Below are 18,895 nucleotides of genomic sequence, written 5' to 3' on the forward strand. Positions count from 1 at the left end.
TGAACCCGCAGGCTCAGGCAATCCACTCATCTCAGCCTCCCAAAGGCTCAGGATTACAGGCTGAGCCACCGAGCTCAGCTGGATTAAGACTATTGACAGGGACCACACAGACTTGTTATAAAACAAAAAAAAAAGACCAAAGGAGACTCCATTTTTAAGTCAGCTTTACTGACCATTAACAGAATTAAATAGAATATGTTTCTGTTCTAAATGTATTTAAAAGTGAAAGAAAACAATAGTTTCCTGCAGTAAGAGGTAATAGAAGAAAGAACACAAAAGAAGGATAAAATAGACCAGTAAAAGAAAATAGACCGTGATTAAAAATAACATAATAACAGTCTCTGGGTTCATAAATTCAGGAAGAGAGTCTCAGATGGGATTCAGAAACAGAAATCAGCAATACATTATATATTAGAAAGCCATATAAAGGAAAAAGAAGCAAAGCTCAGACGTTTTTCAAATCTGTGTGACTGCAAAGTGATCCAGGAAGGCATTGTAATATGAATATTGAACAAAAAAGGAATGCAAAGCAAAAAACTTTGAGTGAGAGGAGGGTTTATTTTACAATGCTGGAAGGCAGAGAATGTGAAAATACATTAAAGCCATATGTATTGACTTGCAGTAGAAAGCAGAAACCTGCAAGTCAAAAAGTAAAGGTAATTGACTCCCCTCAAAAAAAAATCAACAGGGAATTTTAAACTTTTAATTAACTGCCTTGACAGATAATATTAAACAGAAATTAAGCTTGTATGTTGTGGAAATGAAATCTGGATAAGAGGATAGAATTTATAGATTTAGAATGAATATTGTATTCTACCAAAGAAAATAGCCCTTTATTTCAGTGGAGGAAAAGATTGTATAAGGTGTGGTTTAAAAAGAAGAAAATGCAGAGGTTATCTTCTCTGCCCTTGCAAAGAAGTTCACAATTAAAATATACATGTTAAATAGTAAAACTTATTAATATTTTCACACTCTTCAAAATAATCGAAGCAAGGAAGAATTTAAAAACCAACTGCAGACTATATCAGTTGTATTATTTTTTGGTATTGGAGAGGATGGGAAAGTCACTGTGAAGTCATTTATTCATTTAGCAAGTGTGTCATAGGTATTTCCCATGTACTAAACACTGGATCGGGAACTTGATGAGGGAGCTTACAGTCTAATTTTAGTGTATTGGGGGGGGGGGGCAAGGGATGTATCATGAATCCCAGGAACAGCTAAAGACCAAGACAGGGTAAGATTTTTTTTTTGTATATACAGAATGTATCATCTATAGCAACTGGAGGTGAGAGGGTTTCAGGAGTTACTCTGGGATGAGATGGGGCATTAATAAAGGGTGGATGGGATGAAGTGTGTCAGGAGTGTATTCCAGGGAGGTCACAGCCTGCACACAGATGAGTGCGTCTCATGGGGTGTCAGCTAGCATAAAGCATAAGGAGGTAGGCCTACCTGGTATGGACAGCGCAGGGAGGAGTCCCAGGCATTGTCTCCAGGTGATGGAAGTCCTTCAACCCAGCGAGAATTGCTTCCATTTGATCAAATCGTCCACAAGGAGGCGCTGTGGGCTCTCCCTAAGGAAGAACCCAAAGCTCGGTCTTTAGTAGTGCTCCATGAAGCCTTCTCCAACTCAGGTGGCTCCACTTTGGTGTGTTTTTTACATAGGGGAAACCCACAGAAGATTTTCTCTGAAAAGTGCTCATCAGCTGTTTAAGAAGTTTTTAAAGGCTTTAGAGAGAAGTACCTGCCCTGTCCCCTACCTGTGTTTCCCAAATGATGACCCTCTGACCACTTGTATGGAAATCACCAGGGGAGCTTGTTAAATTGGGTCTCAACCCACAGATACTGAATCAGCCATGCTGGGATGAGACCCAGATACTGGGACTTTTAACAAGACCACCAGAGGTTTTGATGCACAAGCTGCTCCAGCGGATGAGAGGTGAAGATCAAACCAGAACTGTTATCCCACAGCTGTGCTTCCTCCAGCTTGCCTTGGGAGGGCATAGTTGAATGATAGCATAAGAAATGGAGAGCCCACACACTTTGGGGTTACATTTTAATCTGTACACGTTTCCTTCATTGAGTCCATACATTTCCTAGAAATTAAGCAGAAACCCCTTTTTAAAAACAAAATATTTTACAGAATTCTAAAATACAGAATGGATGAAAGCTGACAGCTGTGTGATGGAGCTGGTGGGGTCCACAGAGCCCAACCTCTTCCGTCATCCCTTACTGCCCCCAAGGAACCCTAGGCTCAGTGGAGCATCTTGTGTGGGGGAAAGATGTCTTCCAGAGCTGCTGGAGGAGAGAAATACGAAAGGAAATGAGATCAAATGAGAAACTAGATGAAAGGAAGCCCTTAATGAGCACTTACCTTGTGCCAAGGGCTTTCAAGGACATCATCCTAGGTAATTCTCACAAGAGCCCCATGTAGATGCTGTCATCATCCCCACTGTAGAGATGAGGGAACAGAGTCTCGGACAGATTAAGTGACCTCTCCAAGGTCTCGCATTAAATGGCAGAGCCTGGTTGGAAATGAGGCAGACTAACTCCACAGTGGTTATTCCCTTAACCACTGTTTAATAACCCTTGGAAACTGCAAGATGCCGTTGACCTGTGAGGCTTATTATTAAAATAGCATTACATCAGAGCTAGGAAAGATCTGAGAGGCTCTTTAGCCACACAGAGCCAGACAGACTTTAAATCCTGGCTCCACCCTTCCTGTGTGACCTCAGACACGTCCCTTTAGCTCTGTGGCCTCTGCTTCCTCTCTATAAATTGGGTTTCTCATGGGCTGGTTTTAAGAGTTAAATGAGGTGAATACTTAATGCATTGTCTAGTACATGGTAAGAATGCCATAAAAGGGAACAGCTATTGTTATTTACAAACAGAGACACCTCCCCCCCAAGAGTCAAGAACATGTCCAATCACACAAGAAGTGATCCCGTTGCACTGAGTTTGGAGCACTGGGCTGTCTAACTCGAGTCTTGGCTGTTCTGGTTCTCTACTTCTCCAGTGCAGTGGGCAGGTGGGCGGCTTGGCTGATGGGAGTGTGCCCTGGACTGGAGCAGGAATATGGTCTGGTTTCTAGCAAGGTCCACAGCAGGTGTCCACACCACCCCACATCACCACACAAAGTGCCTGCCCTGGGGTAGCCAGGTGGTAGAGAAAATCCCTTCTGTGATGGAGAGCTGGCTTCCAGCAACCTTGCTTTGGAGCATTTTTTGCATTAAGGGAATCCCCCCCCATCCCTCCTGTCCCTCCGTGGCTTTCAGTAAACAATCTCAAATGTGTCTCCAGAAAGCATTTGGTTCCAGTTGTAATAAAATCACACATAATAATAATTAGCATTTCTATAGCACTTTGGAATCTCCCAAGTGTGGTGCACATATGTTGTGTCTGTTGACTCTCACAACAGTTCTGTGAAATATGTAATGGCCAGAATCATTAGAGTCACTCTTTCATAAGTGGTGAAAATGACGCTCAGAGAGGCTGGAGGACTTGCCTAGCGTCACTGACCTAGTTGGAGGTGGAGCTAGGATTAGAATATATGCTAAATCTGGAAGTCTAGCCCATCAGCAGCAGCACACAATGCCCCCCCCATCCTCCAGTGCAGGTGGGGGCGGCCCTTCCTCTATCAGCAACACCACCACATAAGCTACATCAGTGGATCAATGGGAGCCGTTTGGCAGCTTTTGTGACTGGCCTAAAACTGCCTAAATACTGTGCTTCGTTCAGCCAAGGTAGGATGTTCCTCATCTCTTATGTAAAGGAGGAGACTTGGGGCTCACACTGGCCCCGAAGTTACCACCTCCAGGATGGTGTCCTTTGAAGAATTCATCAGCTCAGCCACAGGTTTGTTCCTTCCTAAGAATAGCTTGTGGCTTCATCCATGTTTTCTCCTGAGTCGAAGTTCCCATTTAAGTACAGTACAGGATATGCATTTGTTATAGACATCCCTGGTTAAAAGCTTAGAGAGAATGTCCATTTGTCCTTTATGGGAGAACCAGCTTCCCAGCAAACAAAAGACCCTTGTATCCATTCTCATCCTGTGACCAGGTGACTCGCAGTTTCCCTGCCTCCTTGTATACTGTTAGTGAAGACCTCTTGGGAGGTTCATAGAATTCAGTTGGTAGAAAATGAGGAACACTGCAAGGGAATGTCCCCCTCCCCTGGTTGATAGTTGACAGCAGTAGCTACGAGAGCCCACCGGCTGGCATGACAAACTCAGATACCCCGACCTCCCACTTCCGCATTGCATCGTCTATCCTCACCAAAACCAGAAGCCGTCGTCTCCGTTTTTCTCCCACTCATGTCTGCATCGCCCATTAGAGGAAATGCCCATTAGTGTCAAAACAAGTGACTCACTGGCTCCCTTGATTGTTATAAAAGTTGCATTTGGAAGGGCAAAGGTAGTTGAAAACTTGATGAGAGGTTTAAAAGACACCTGTAGTTAGTGAGAGCGAGGGCAAATCACCTGTCCCTTCAAGATTCAAACCCATCCCTAAAAAGAATGCATTTTTTAAAACATAGTTTCTTTTTTTAAGACAGGGAAACTTTGTCAGTATAATGTTTCTGAAATTTGCAGAGCACATGGGGGGCTAAGTGCCAGGGGCCCACCAAAAGAAGTGCTGCCTCAGCTAGTTACTGTGTATCTGTCTGTGAATGGGCCCTGCAAGTATACTTGTTAAGTATGCCTGCAGTCAAATCTACATCTGGGACCATGCATGGAAAGGAGTATTGTTGATGGCCCAAAAGTTACTAGCAACAATTTCAGTTCAACTGACCATGAGGAGATAGACAGAGGCTCTAAGACCCTCTAGGTATATCTCTTGCCCTCTGGCTTGTGCAGGTACAATGGAAAAGGGATGTCCCCAGTGTGGACAAGCTGCCCTTGATGAGTGAATTGTTAATATCTACCAAATTAACTAGGAAAACATTCTTTCTTGGCTAGGGCCTTTAAGAAAAACGAGCTACCCTTCGCCTAATGATATGGCACTAGGTCTAAGAAAGCAGAAACTGCTTTGAAACCGTCGGTTGTGTTTTATTCATGTGTGTTGCACCCTTTTTTTGAAAACAGCAGATCCCATTATTCCTTTGCTCTGCACATTTTTATTGAGCATCTACTATGTGCAAGGTACTGTGCTAGCCCGGGGTTTATGGTGGTGAGCAAAGCAAACAGGAGACCTGCCTTCATGAAGATAACTGCGCAGTGCCTGATACAGGAAGCAGATAGTAAGCAGCTATTTTAAAAGATGTTACTCTGAATTTGACTCTGGGTTATTGTTGAGGGCATGAAAGGCAATCTGTTTCTGCCAATTAGCCTTTGCGAATTCCAGTGAGAATTCCCCTTATCTGCTAGTATCATAGAATTGATAGAATGCTTCCTTCTGCTGGGCTGGGCCTTGCCAGCATCCTCTGGCTCGAGCCAGTTGGGTGACTGAAGCCCTCACATGAGGGATATGACTAGATTTCACATCGTTGGTTGAGTGAGAAGACTGAGGAGATCACAGCCATCTCCCGATGCCCTCTGTAATATTAGGTGACTCAGTCAAAGGAGAAATGTTTAAACTAGAAAATCATGTCTTCTGATCTTATCCCACTGGAGAGCGTCTGCTCCCACTGTTCAATGTTTTTGTCTTTGGAGGCCAGAGCTGCTGATATTGATACTGTAATTTCAATACAGTTGTTCCTTAGCAACCCCCTCTCAGCTGATCTTTCTATAATTTACGCGTAGTTTGAGAGCTTCCTATGGCTACACTTGATAGGATGAGAACAAAGCATTTTAGGACATAAAAATTGATAGTTTTTCATAAAACTAAATGGTTTTGTAATCCTCTGTCCCTGTGACCCTGCCTCTCAGTCTCCCGGTAGCTCCCATTCTAGGACAGAATTTAGGGAGATCTTCTGTAACTAGGAGAGCTTGTCTGCCTCACATACCTTCAGCCCAGGAATAATAGAAGCAAAATTGTTATTTTTCCAATGAGCAATTCTTTTAAAAGCCTTGTCTCAAATTCTGGCCAGTATTCCCTTCCATCCTTGGTCCTTCCAAAAGAACATAGCTGTGCTCCCACACAATGCTTTCCATTCCCCACCACCCTCTCCTCAGCAGTGCTTCCATAGCCAGCCCACTGAGCAGCCCCTGGTGTCTGGAGAAGATAAATTTCAAGATAAGTCGATAAATTTCAGGAACTCGAAAGTCAACTCTTAATACTTCAAACACTCTTAACACTTCAAAAACTTAGTGTTTGAAGACTGTTTCTACTAAATTGTTTCAGTCCCCTTCAGTATTAGCCTTTGCAAGACAGACATCATCAATATGAGTATGTGGTCAAACCTTCCAACGGATGGGATGGTCTTTACTTTGATTTGCTTACCCAGCTTTTTGTAAAAATGTTGTATTTTTAATTTTGTAAGTAGATTTCTTTTTTTTTTCCCCCTTGGAGATGAGGTCTCGCTGTCATCCAAGCTGGAGTGCAGTGACATCATCATAGCTCAATGCAGCCTCAAACTCCTAGGTTCAAGGAATCCTTCTGCCTCAGCCTCCCAAGTAACTGGGACTATAAGCATACACCACTATGCCTGGCTATTTTTGGAAAAAATTTTAAGAGACAGGAGCTTTGAGGTCTCACACTACTGGCCTCAAGTGATCCTCCCACCTCAGTCTCCTGAGTCACTAGGATTACAGATATGAGCCATATGCCCAGCCTATAAATAGATTTCTTTTGTTGTATTTCGTTTTCTCACTTCATTTGAATTTTTTAAATAATCATTCTCATTGTAATAATTCAAATAATTCAGAAATGACCAAAGTGAAACTAATAGTCTTCTCCTGATCTCTTTACCCTTCAGTTTCTTCCTTCGTTATAATTTACAAATGACAATTTCTAATGTATCCTTCCATACTTCTTTCAGTGCTCATGCAAATATTTTTTATATACATGCATAAGTGCACACACACAGGACTGTGTGTATACACATTATAGACACTGTATGTGTATGCTACTATTGTATAAATAGGATCATCAGTGTATATATTATTCAGTAACTTGCAATTTTTCCTTAAAAGTAGATGAGTGAATGTTCTTCTAAATCTCTACTTTTATCTTATTCTTTTTACCACTTGCACAGAATTTTGTGGTATGACTGTACCATAATTAAATCAACACTTCTCCCTATGGGGACTATTCAGGCTGTTTCCAGTTTTCCAGTTTTCTGCAAATAAATATTTTGCTACAGAAAAACCTCCTTGATAATGTATCTTTATATATTTCTGTTGGATAAAGCCCAGAGTGTGCACACTTAAAAATTTTTAAACACCATCATAGTACTTTTTGTTCTACAACTTATCTTGGTACTTTACAATCTGGTCAACAGATAGTGATCTGTTGAGATACATTTCAAATTTTATGGTAATTAAAGCCTTTGCTGTATGTATGCTTTTCTGCTAGACCATCTCAGGTTGATTACATTTACATTTTTTTGTTTGGAAGCAATCTCTTTTTACCACCAGGTTAGCTTTACTGATTTTATTCACTTAATTGTATATTCACATAATTGTTGATCATGCACACTTAATCAGTTAGAAATGAAATGCCATTTAGGTAAATTTGGCTGACTCAGATGTCCTCCTTTTGCCAGAATCATACCAAAACCTCCAATAAATTATGAGCTTATTTCTAAAATGAGCTTGCAGAGTTTGTTAAATTTTTGCAGATATTTAAGAAGTTATTCAGCAGCTACTTGATTGTTATGAACTGAACTGTAAAAGTGATGAATAGCTGAACCATTGGAGTGTTTGGAAATTGTAAACATTTGGCAAGTGCATAAGATCTAGTACTATCATTATGACCCAAACTCTCCATGTTCTCTTCTGGGGAGTTCTGTGCAATTTCTTTATTTAATAAGAGAGAAACAGACTAACAGGAACCAGTTTACAGAACAACACAATTTGCAAAAAAATAGGAGAAAAAATGTTCACCTTCCCTATTCAAATTGCAAAGACATCTTAGTTGAAGATGTTGGCCATAATTTGGTGAACTAACCATGCAGTCTTAGACATCCCTGTAGGGCAACTTGGTTGTATGTATTGAAGTCCTTAAAAATATGCTTTGATGCAGTAATTCTGTTCTTGATAAGAGTAAAGAAATTGAAAGCAGCCTAATGAAAAAAGAAGGTGAAAGGTTAAAATAAATTACAGTACACTAGATTATTGAGCCATTAAAAACCAATGTGTAAAAAATATTTAATGACATGAGGAAATAAATACTATATAATAAGTAGAGAAAAACAGGTTTCAAAATTATGGATGTTATATTCCAGAACACTCCTTTAAGATACTGAACACTTCTGTGGCCATATTAGCTTGAGAAATTCTCAGCTAATCAGAATTAAACAAATATTTGCATTTTAGGACTTGTCTTTTTAGAGAGTCATAGAATATAAAATAATTATTTCCCCAAATTTTAGACTTTGAAACTTTTTCTAAGGAATACATATTGTCTTCTTTTAGGATGCTTGGGTTGCATAGAATCTAACATGAGAAGAGCCAACATATAGCTCTCATTTTTTGTTTTTAAAAATGTATAGTATAACTATTATATGTGCTTATGTGTATACTTATGTACATTTATATACATGTATGCACAGAAAAAATAAGCTAGAGAAAATATATGAAAACGTCATCTCAGTATTGTGAAATTACAGGGGGTTTTTTTAGATTAGTTTGACTTTCCCAATTTTTTTGCAAAAAGCTTAGACCACTTTCAACATTAAAAACAAAGTTGTGTTTTAAAATTCTCATAGTTAATAAAAAATTGCTGATGAAAAAGGCTTAAAGGGTAAAACAGTTGCATATAAAAAAAGAAAACACAAGCTGGAGGCAAATCTAAATTCATCCTCTTATCTGTGATCTTGAGCAAAGCATTTACCCTCTGGACTCCCACTTGCACAATGAGAATACTATTAACACCTTTCACAGGGCTGTTGTAAAAATCACATCACGTACTGTACAAACGTATCTAAATACGTGCTTGTGGATATACAAAGATTGTTTTTGATTAGGATTTTTGGTAGTAGTTACATATGTAAGGAAATACCTCTTCAAATGAAGTTTATTTTGTATTGGGATAAATGTTTTTCCTGTGGAAATATACTTCTGAAGTGATGAATGAAATGCTTTCTTTCTTAAGCAAAGGATGTGGTTCACTCCATTGAATTGGAGGGAAATGATTTTAGGCTAATTTAGATGATTTCCATTTGATTTTGAGTCAGAATGCTTCTCCTTCTACTTGCTTTTAGCTCTTGTCAATGAAGATAAAGTTTTACTTATCATGATCCATTATCTGTGACTCAGACTCCTTCCTGTGGCTTATTTTTCTCAAAGAGCCTCGAATTTAAAACAAAATTATTAAAGAATGTAGTCAGTTTCTCATGGAATTATAGAAGTAGAATTTCTTATGGGAAGATTTTCTTTCATATATAACACATAATTACTTTAAAATGTTAAGATTTTTGTGTCAGGCATGGTAAAGTATGTTTTCACACTTTCTTTATAGCTGTTTTTTGCAATGACTTTTTTTTTTTTCTATCTGTCACATAGCAACTCTACAGAAAAAAGCCAGGTTTGGCCATCACGTTTGCAAAGCTGCCTCAAAATTTGGACAAAAACCGATATAAAGATGTGCTGCCTTGTGAGTATCCGGCATGAATGCCTCCTTCTCCCCTACACTGAGATAATGTTTCCCTTTTTAAAACAGATTGTCTGGTATTCTGGAACAATTTTCAGTGTGTCTGTAAACACCACCGTCTTTATTGCAGCCATTTCAGACTCTGAACAGTTGGGGAATAGTGTTTATGCTAATGAAGCAAAGCTGCAGATGGGGCTGGGAACTGAACTCTTGTTTACTTGGTATGATAAAAATACTGCTCAGAATAATCGGTGGATTTTTCTCCCCAACAGATGACACCACCCGGGTATTACTGCAGGGAAATGAAGATTATATTAATGCAAGTTATGTGAACGTAAGTTTGGAATCCGGATGATAAGAAAGAGCACATTCATCCTTGTAACAAGGGCTGTGAGGGGCTGAGTTGGGCTTTGCGGGCTTTCCTGTTCACCACCTCCTTTTAACATGACCATAGTCATGGGAGGAAGACATTCTAATTTCACAGAGGAGAAAACTAAGGTTCAGAGAGATTAAACAATATGAAAAGTCACAAAGCTAACAGAAGATGAAGGCAACCTCATTGTGTTTCTTTTTCTTTTTGTTTTTTGTTTTTTTTTGAGTTGAAGTCTCACTCTGTCGCCCAGATTGGAGTGCAGTGGCATGCTCCTGGCCACCGCAGCCTCGACCTCGGCGATCCTTCCACCTCAGCCTTCCAAGTAGCCAGAACTACAGGCACACACTACCACGCCCAGCTAATTTTTGATTTATTATAAAGATGAGGTCTCCCCAAGTTGCCCGGGTGGGTCTCAAACCCACAGGCTCAGGCAATCCATTCACCTCAGCCTTCCAAAGTGCTGGGATTACAGGCTGAACCACCGAGGTCAGCCTCATTGTGTTTCTAATTCCATCATCCAAGTGCCTCTGACCTGGGCTGCTGTCATTTAGGTGTTTGTTTTTGCTAGTGGTATGTTTGTAACTTTCTGTGTTTTTCTCCATGTTATTAGTGTCATGCTGCCTCAAGAAGAAAAATAAAACCTCCTCTGTACATATAACCCAAAAAGAAAAAGACAGGTTTTATGAACTATGGGGAAAGCATTCATTTTCTCTTTGAAAATGCATCTTGAGCCAGGTGCAGTGGTTTACACCTGTAATCCCAGCACTTTGGGAGTTGGAGGCAAGAGGCTTACCTGAGTCCAGGGGTTCGAGAACAGCCTGGGCAACTTGGTGAGACCTCGTCTCTACAATAAATCAAAAAACTAGCTAGGCATGGTGGCACACACCTGTAGTTCCAGCTACTTGGAAGGCTGAGGCTGAAGGATTGCCTGAATCCAGCAGGTTGTGTCTGCGGTGGCTGTGAGCATGTCACTGCACTCCAGTCTGGAACACAGAGTGAGATCCCGACTCAAAAAAGAAAAGAAAAGAAAATGCATCTTGGACAACTTACTTGGCCTCTAACCTTTACTTTCTTTCATCTAAACCTGGGGTCAGCAGACTTTTTCTGTAGCAGGCCAAATAGTAAATATTTGGTCTTTGTATTTAAAATGTAACCATTAAAGGCCAGGAGTGGTGGCTCTGTGTGCAATCTCAGCACTTTGGGAGGCCAAGGCAAGAGGATTACATGAGTCCCGGGGGTACGAGACCACTCTGGAGAACTCGGTGAGACCTTGCTGTACAATAAATCACAAAAATTAACCAGGCGTGGTGGCGTGGGTCAGTTCCAGCTACTTGGAAGGCTGAGGCAGAAGGATCACCAAAGTCCAGCAGGTCAAGGCTGCGGTGGCCGTGAATGTGCCACTGTACTCCAGCCTGGGTGACAGAGTGAGACTCCAACTCAAAAAAAACTTTTTTAAAACAATTTTTTTGCCGGGCTTAGTGGCTCAGCCTGTAATCCCGTGCTTTGGGAGGCTGAGGTGAGTGGATTGCCTGAGCCTGCGGGTTCGAGACCCACCTGGGCAACTTGGCGAGACCTCATCTCTACAATAAATCAAAAAATTAGCCGGGCATGGTAGCGCGCACCTGTAGTTCTAGCTACTTGGAAGGCTGAGGTGGAAGGATCGCCAGAGCCCAGCAGGTCAAGGCTGCAGTGGCTGGGAGCAGCCACTGCACTCCAGTCTGAGCTACAGAGTGAGACTCCAACTCAAAAAATTTGAGTCAGTGTCTCACACTGTTGCCCAGGCTATAGTAGAGTGACACAATCAAAGCTCACTGCAGCCTCGACCTCCTGGTCTCAGCCTCCCAAGTAGCTGGGACTACAGGCACATGCCACCTATCCTGGCTGAATTTTTTATTTCTTGTAGAGATAGGTCCTCACTATATTGCCCACCCAATTCTTTCATCTCAGCCTCCCAAAGTGTTGAGATTACAGGTGTGAGCAACCATGGCTGACCCATTAAAAAATTGTTTGTTGTTGTTGGAGTCTCACTCTTGTCGCCCATGCTGGGGTACGGTGGCACTCTCATGGCCACTACAGCCTTGACCTGCTGGACTTAGGCGATCCTTCCACCTCAGCCTTCCAAGTAGTTGGAAATACAGATACATGCCACCACACCCAGCTACATTTAAAAATATTTAAAGCCACTCTTAGCTTGCAAAGTGGCAGACATATTTGACCTTCAGAGCCTATGTAGTCGGCCAACCCCTGACCTAAACAGACAGGTGACTTCTCAGATTAAGGTCTCAAGTTTTAACAAAATATCAAGAACTTCCCTAATAAAAATTGGCCTGGTCACTGATTCCACTTATTCCAAAATAATTCCACTTATTCATTAACCCACATTTCCACATTCCTGGCATCTTAAAAGCAGAGCTTCAGAAATGGCAGCCACATTGCGAGATCCAGCCTTTTCATGTTATTCCAGGGATGAGGAAGCCATTAACCCAAGCACCCGCCAAACTAGGAATCAAGAGCCTCTGTTTACCCTGCCCACCTCAGAATGGGTGAATCACAGTGCCACTCAAAGCTCAACAGATCCTGAATATTCTTTCATTAGAAAGGACTTGGTCCAGAGGGGAAAAAGGGAAGATCGACCAACTTCATGATACAAGCAGGAAACCATGCAGAAAGCAAAGTGCAGCAAGATTTGATGGTGTAGACCTGTATGGATTATGCTTTTTTTTTTTTTTTTTTTTAAGTTGAAGTCTCACTCTGTCACCTAGGCTGGAATGCAGTGGCTCTCTGCAACCTCGACCTTCTGTGCTTAAGTGATCCTTCTACCTCAGCCTCCCAAGTAACTAGAACTATGGGCACACACCACTACAACCAGCTAATTTTTTTTATTTTTTGTAGAGATGAGGACTCACTATATTGCCTAGGCTGGTCTTGAACTCCAGGGCTCAAGTGAGTCTCCTGCCTCGGTGTCCCAAAATGCTGGGATTACAGGCATGAGCCACCACCACACCTGGCCAGTTTATACCTTAAATAAAACTATACAGATTTTGATAGAAAGCCCTGCATAGGAAAACACTTGGGAGTGGGATTGGTATGTACTGATGAAAATGCAGATGACCGACATTGATTATGTTTAAGATAGAACAGTGAAAACCATTTAAACTCTTCCACCAACGAGGTGGTATATTTCTGATTTTTGCCTGTGGAATATTATACAGTTTTATCTTAAAGATCTTATTCTAGCATTGTCAAATATTTTTCAAGGATTTTTATAAATAACCTTTGTTTTTAATTTATTGTGAATTAATAAATATATTTTCTGTTGTGATGTCAGTTAGCAAGTAGAAGAAATTATAATCCAGTTCTCTGTCCACCTGTGACAGTAGCAAATGCTAACGCCTTACCAATCTTTTACCAGATGGAGATTCCTGCTGCTAACCTTGTGAACAAGTATATTGCCGCTCAGGGACCCCTGCCACATACCTGTGCACAGTTTTGGCAAGTTGTCTGGGATCAGAAGCTGTCACTCGTTGTCATGTTGACAACTCTCACAGAGCGAGGGCGGGTAAGTGGCTTGATTTCCACAGATGTGTGCAGTAACTCTGTGGAACATAATTCTCAGGGCTAGAAAGTGTCCGTGGTGTCTTCTGGCCTAGCCCCTATGTGACCCTACATCTCCTGTACAAAGCTGCCAATGGACACCTCCGGTGATGGGAAACTCAGCCTTCTTCCTGCCCAGTCCTGGCTTGGATCCATTATAACTAGCCAGAGTACAGTTCCCATGGCCTCACCTCCCCTGCCCCACAGCCCCTATGCTGGCAGTGGCCTCGCCCACCAGGACAAATGCTGGACCTGAAAGAGCAGTGTGCATTCTTATTAACAGTGGCCATAAAAAGTAGGAGAAACTACATCACTCTGCCATTTTCCATAGAAACAGACCTCTGATCATATAACAGAAGTCAGTATGCAAGGATACCTGTATTATGAATTCCTTAACTTCATTATGAAACCTATACTCAGAAATATATTCCAAAACCAAGTATAAATTAATTTTGAACCACCTGCTTTGTTTTTTTGAATTCACTGGTTTTGGGGCCACCTGCTTTGAATGATCTGTGCGTCACTTCCTCCCAGGTTCCCTCCTTAGTGTGTAGTTCAGAATGCCAAATAAATTCATGGCAAAAATCAGAATACATAGTAATTGGGATGGATAATACATCTGAAATCATTCTACCCTCTCACCTAAAACAAAATGAGAATTCCTACTAATTCTACAGAGCTTTGTGGATTGCAAAGGGCCTTTTTTTTTTTTTTTTTCTTTTCTTTTTTAAGAGGCAGGGTTTCATTCTGTCACCCAGGCTGGAGTGCAGTGGCATGATCATGGTTCACCATTGCCTCAACCTTCTGGGCTCAAGCAATCCTCCTGCCTCAACCTCCTAAGTAGCTGTAACTATAGACACTCACCACCACACCTGGCTAATTTTTTTAATTTTGTGTAGAGACATGATCTTGCTATGTTTCCCAGGTGGTCTCAAACTCTTGGCCTCAAGCAATCCTCCCACCTCAGCCTCCCAAAGCACTTGGCTTATTACAGGCATGGGCCACCATATTGGGCCTCAAAGGGTCTTTTTATGTGTTGTGCAAGACAGAGGGCTCCCTCTTCAGCTAAAACACTTCCAGGGGTCATGCTGTGAGTGCTCAGCTCTGGATTTTAAAAAAATTCCTCTTCCCAGCAAGCTGAAATGCATGTGGCTTTAACCTCCACCCCATCTGGTTCTGCTGCACAAAAGACACAAAATAAGTTACCCCTCTCTTTTATGTGTTGCCCCTTGCGATATCTGAAAATAACCTCAGGCTTCCATTAAGCTTGTGGTCAGCCGAAATTGTGTGATCTTTGTCTTGATATTGCTGTTGAGCCAGTCTCCCCATTGTGTGTTCATGCCCTTGACTCTTAGCGCTTCATATAGCACGCTGAAGCCAGTCTGTCTGGGTTCAGAACATAATTCCTCTGGAGCAAGTTACTTATTGCTACTGAGTCTTCCTGTGTGTAAAGTGGAGACAGTAATAGTACCCACCTTGGAGGGTTTGTGAAGGCTGAGGCAATATGTATAAAAAGCTTAGAGAACTGCATGTTGCAGTGTCCAACAAATGTTAGCTGTGGTTTTGCGTAATCACCATCATCATGAGTTGGATTTAGCCCTCAGATCTGACCTTTAGAAAATGCTTGGGGGCTTTTTGGCCTCTCCTGTCTGCTCTGTGTTGGCCCTCACCCCTAGCTTCTTGTCATACACAGATTTGACCACAGTCATCTCATCACATAAGTCACTCCTAAAAAATTTTAATGTCCTCAAGAGACAGTAGACACCCTCTAGAATGCAGTTAGTCAGAGGCATCGAGGGCACATGTTGAGGAGCAGTTGTTCATCTTCACAGCTCTGCTTGTCTTCTGCCGTTTCTCCAACTCATCCACCCAGTCACCATGAGAGACTGCCAGAAGCTTAGCTGAAACAACAATGCAACAGGTCCATGGCATCATCTGATCGCTTTGTCTGAAAGTCTCATTTTTGTCTATTTTTGTTTTATCTTCTATGATGTAAAAAAAAAAATTAAGAGGAAATGAAGTTACCTAAGCACTTTTTGAATTAAGGGAACCTGAGCTAGCTCACAGTATTGTTCTATTGATTTTTCTCAAGTGCTTGCTGTGATATGGTGTGGAGGAAGGCAGTCTTTGAAGTCTGAGTTTGGATCCTGTCTCTTTCACTTCCTACCTGTGTGGCTTACGAAAACTACAAAACCTCTCTGTGTCAAACAGAATAATATAGTACCCACCTGATGGCATTGTGGGGGAATTAGATGAGTTACTACAGGTAGTTTTCTGGGAAGAGTGCTTGGCATACAATACATATTTGTTGTTGTTGTTTTTGAGTTGAAGTCTCTGACACCCAGGCTGGAGTGCAGTGGCATGCTCATGGTCACCTCAGTGTCAATTTGCTGTACTCCGTCGATCCTTCCACCTCAGCCTTCCAAGTAGCCAGAACTACAGGCGCACACTACAATGCCTGGCTAATTTTTTATTTATTGTAGAGACGAGGTCTTGCCAAGTTGTCTGGGCTGGTCTCGAACCCATGGACTCAGGCACTTCACTCGCCTTGGCCTCCCAGAGTGCTGAGATTACAGGCTGAGCCACTGAGGCTGGTCACATTAAGTATTATGTAAAGCCGGACACAGTAGCTCAAGCCTGTAATCCCAGCACTCAAGGAGGCCCAGGAGAGAGGATTGCCTGAGCCCATGGGTCCGAGACCAGCCCAGGCAACATGGTAAGACCTCGTCTATACAATAAATTCAAAAATTAGCTGGGCGTGGTGGTACATGCCTGTGGTTCTGGCTACTTGAAAGGCTGAGGTGGGTGGGAGGATCACCTGAGCCCAGCAGGTTGAGGCTGCAGTGGCCATGAGCATACCACTGCACTCCAACCTGGGCAACAGTAAGACTCAAACTAAAAAAAAAAAAAAAATTATATCAATGTTAGCAGTAGCAGTAGTAGTAAGTTGGGTGCCACCTTAACCATTATTACCAGTACTGTACTATATTTTTTTTACTATAGTATTACTTATTATTTTTCTTTAAATAATGCACCTTTTTTTGTTTGCTTTAATAAATTTCTTTTGAAAGTTATTTCTTAACTGGAAGTCCAGTATCACTTGCCATAAATAGAAGATATGTGTAAGAGTACAAAGAGCACAAAACAATGTTATTATTCATTCTAGGCTGGGCACGGTGACTCATGTCTATAATCCCAGCACTTTGGAAGGCCAAGGTGAAAGGATTGCCTGAGCCCACGGGTTCGAGACCAGCCTGGACAACTTGGCAAGACCTCATCTCTACAATAAATCAAAAAATTATCTGGGCATGGTGGTGCGTGCCTCTAGTTCCAGCTACTTGGAAGGCTGAGGCAGAAGGATTCCCTGAGTGCAGCAGGTCGAGGCTGCAGTGGCCGTGAGCGTGCCATTGCACTCCAGTCTGAGTGACAGAGTGAGACTCCAAATCAAAAAAAAAAAAAATTCTAAGTGCTCTTTCCTTCCAGGCTCTGAGTATGAGGCCTGTTCTCTCACTCTAACTTGCTATTATAAAAATAGAGTTAAGGTGCACTATTAGGAAGGTCATGTTGAAGCTGTCTTGGTCCCAAACTGAGGCTCTCTCCATGGCAGAACCAGAAATATCACATGGAAAAGAACCACATTCCCACCATGTCTGTGAATGAGTCTGTGTTATTTGATGCAGACTCAGTCTTCTCCTAATGTGCCACCAAGCATCTCACTCTTTCAGCCCCTGGTCTGGGCCATTCTGGTATTTTGGTATTTTATAGATAATGGATATCAAGTTTATTGCCTTGTCATTTCCCCATTTGAGAATTGTATTTGCCTTCCTCTGGTCTGTTAATCTGTTACTTCTTGTTGTCTAAATGCTCCAGATTGTCTCAGAAACAATTCATGGGAGCACCACTCTCCTGTTGCATAAAGTCTTTTAGTTCATGATGCAGTTATTTTTATTTATTTATTTTTTATTTTTATTTATTTATTTATTTATTTATTTTGAGTTGGAGTCTCACTCTGTCGCCCAGACGGGAGTGAAGTGGCCGCTCCCGGCCACTGCAGCCTCAACATGCTGGGCTTCGGCAATCTTTCCGCCTCAGCCTTCCGAATAGCTGGAACTACAGGCGTGCACTACCACGCCTGGCTGATTTTTTTTTAATTTATTGTAGAGATGAGGTCTCGCTGCCCAGGCAGGTCTCAAACCCTCGGGCTCAGGCAATCCACTCACTTCAGCCTCCCAAGGCGCGGGATTACAGGCTGACCCACCGAGCCTGGCTTATTTATTTTTTAGAGACAGCATCTCACTATGTTGCCAAGGCTGGCCTTGAACTCCTGGGCTCAAGCCATCCTCCCATCTCAGTCTCCTGAGTAGCAGGGACTCCAGGCATGTCACTGCACCCAGCTCATGATGCAATTTGTAGAGCCAACATCTGCATCCATTCAGGTGGCCCAACACTGTCACTGTCACTGTCTTCTTCTCTGTGTTGGGCATCTCTTTCCCCTTTAAAGTTTACTCTGCCTTTTCAGCAGGAAGGTCTTTCTTCTCCTCAGAGAAAAGGAAGCCCCCCACAGGAATAGGTTGTTGTCTTAGGGTTAGTGGTAGATGATCTAGATAGCAGTCCCCTTTTTTCCCTCATCCTGTGTGTTCCAGCACGGGAGAAAAGGCCCTTTCTGTGATCCAAGAGGTCTCAGCTTCCTCTGGCTGCTCTTGCAGGACCTGCCTCACCTGCTCCTCACTGCTGGTGGCCCCTCCTCTCTTTTATTGGTGTCTGTTACACCTGAGCTCATCTGAGGTCTCTGTGTGACCTGGCGGGTTTCTTTGTTTCCCAGCCCTGTCTTCCTATTTGAACCTGTCCTGGCTGCTTCCATTGGTTTCCTGCATTAGAGCTTCCCACCTCCCCTGAGGTTTAGCGTTCCCTTCACCCTCTCTGGCCAGGAGAACTTACCTCCCCTGTTTATCAGTGAGTATTAACCTGTTCTTCGAAACCCAGGGTGCATGTTTCTTCCCTCTCCTGTTGCAAACTCTCAGATGCCCGGATGACCTGAGCCCTTTATCCTGAAGTCCCTACCCTGTCCTCATCACCACCCACCAGTTCTTTCTGATTGGAGGAAATTGGTTGCTGTGGGTGAGCAGCTTTGCCTCTTTCTTTTTCCAAGAGATGAGATTTTTTAGCATGTCCCATTTGTGTTCTCCCACCTCATGCTTTTAGTAGAGTGGGACCCCCAGCAGATGTGCAGCTTTTCTCCCAC

At 42.3% G+C, this 18,895-nt stretch overlaps 1 protein-coding gene across 1 annotated transcript in view; it reads left to right on the forward strand.

Annotated features, from left to right (window-relative positions):
- PTPN3 (protein tyrosine phosphatase, non-receptor type 3) overlaps positions 1-18,895 on the forward strand; it is a 158,701-nt gene that overhangs the window by 132,530 nt on the left and 7,276 nt on the right. The window contains exons 20-22 of the mRNA XM_021706304.1: positions 9,599-9,689; positions 9,959-10,020; positions 13,472-13,618. Coding sequence (XP_021561979.1) covers positions 9,599-9,689; positions 9,959-10,020; positions 13,472-13,618 — 300 coding nt within the window. The remainder of the gene's footprint in view (positions 1-9,598; positions 9,690-9,958; positions 10,021-13,471; positions 13,619-18,895) is intronic.

The sequence above is a fragment of the Carlito syrichta genome, unplaced genomic scaffold (genome assembly GCF_000164805.1).
Source record: "Carlito syrichta isolate Samal-C Ts95f unplaced genomic scaffold, Tarsius_syrichta-2.0.1 Scaffold315407, whole genome shotgun sequence".
Lineage (NCBI taxonomy): Eukaryota > Metazoa > Chordata > Mammalia > Primates > Tarsiidae > Carlito > Carlito syrichta.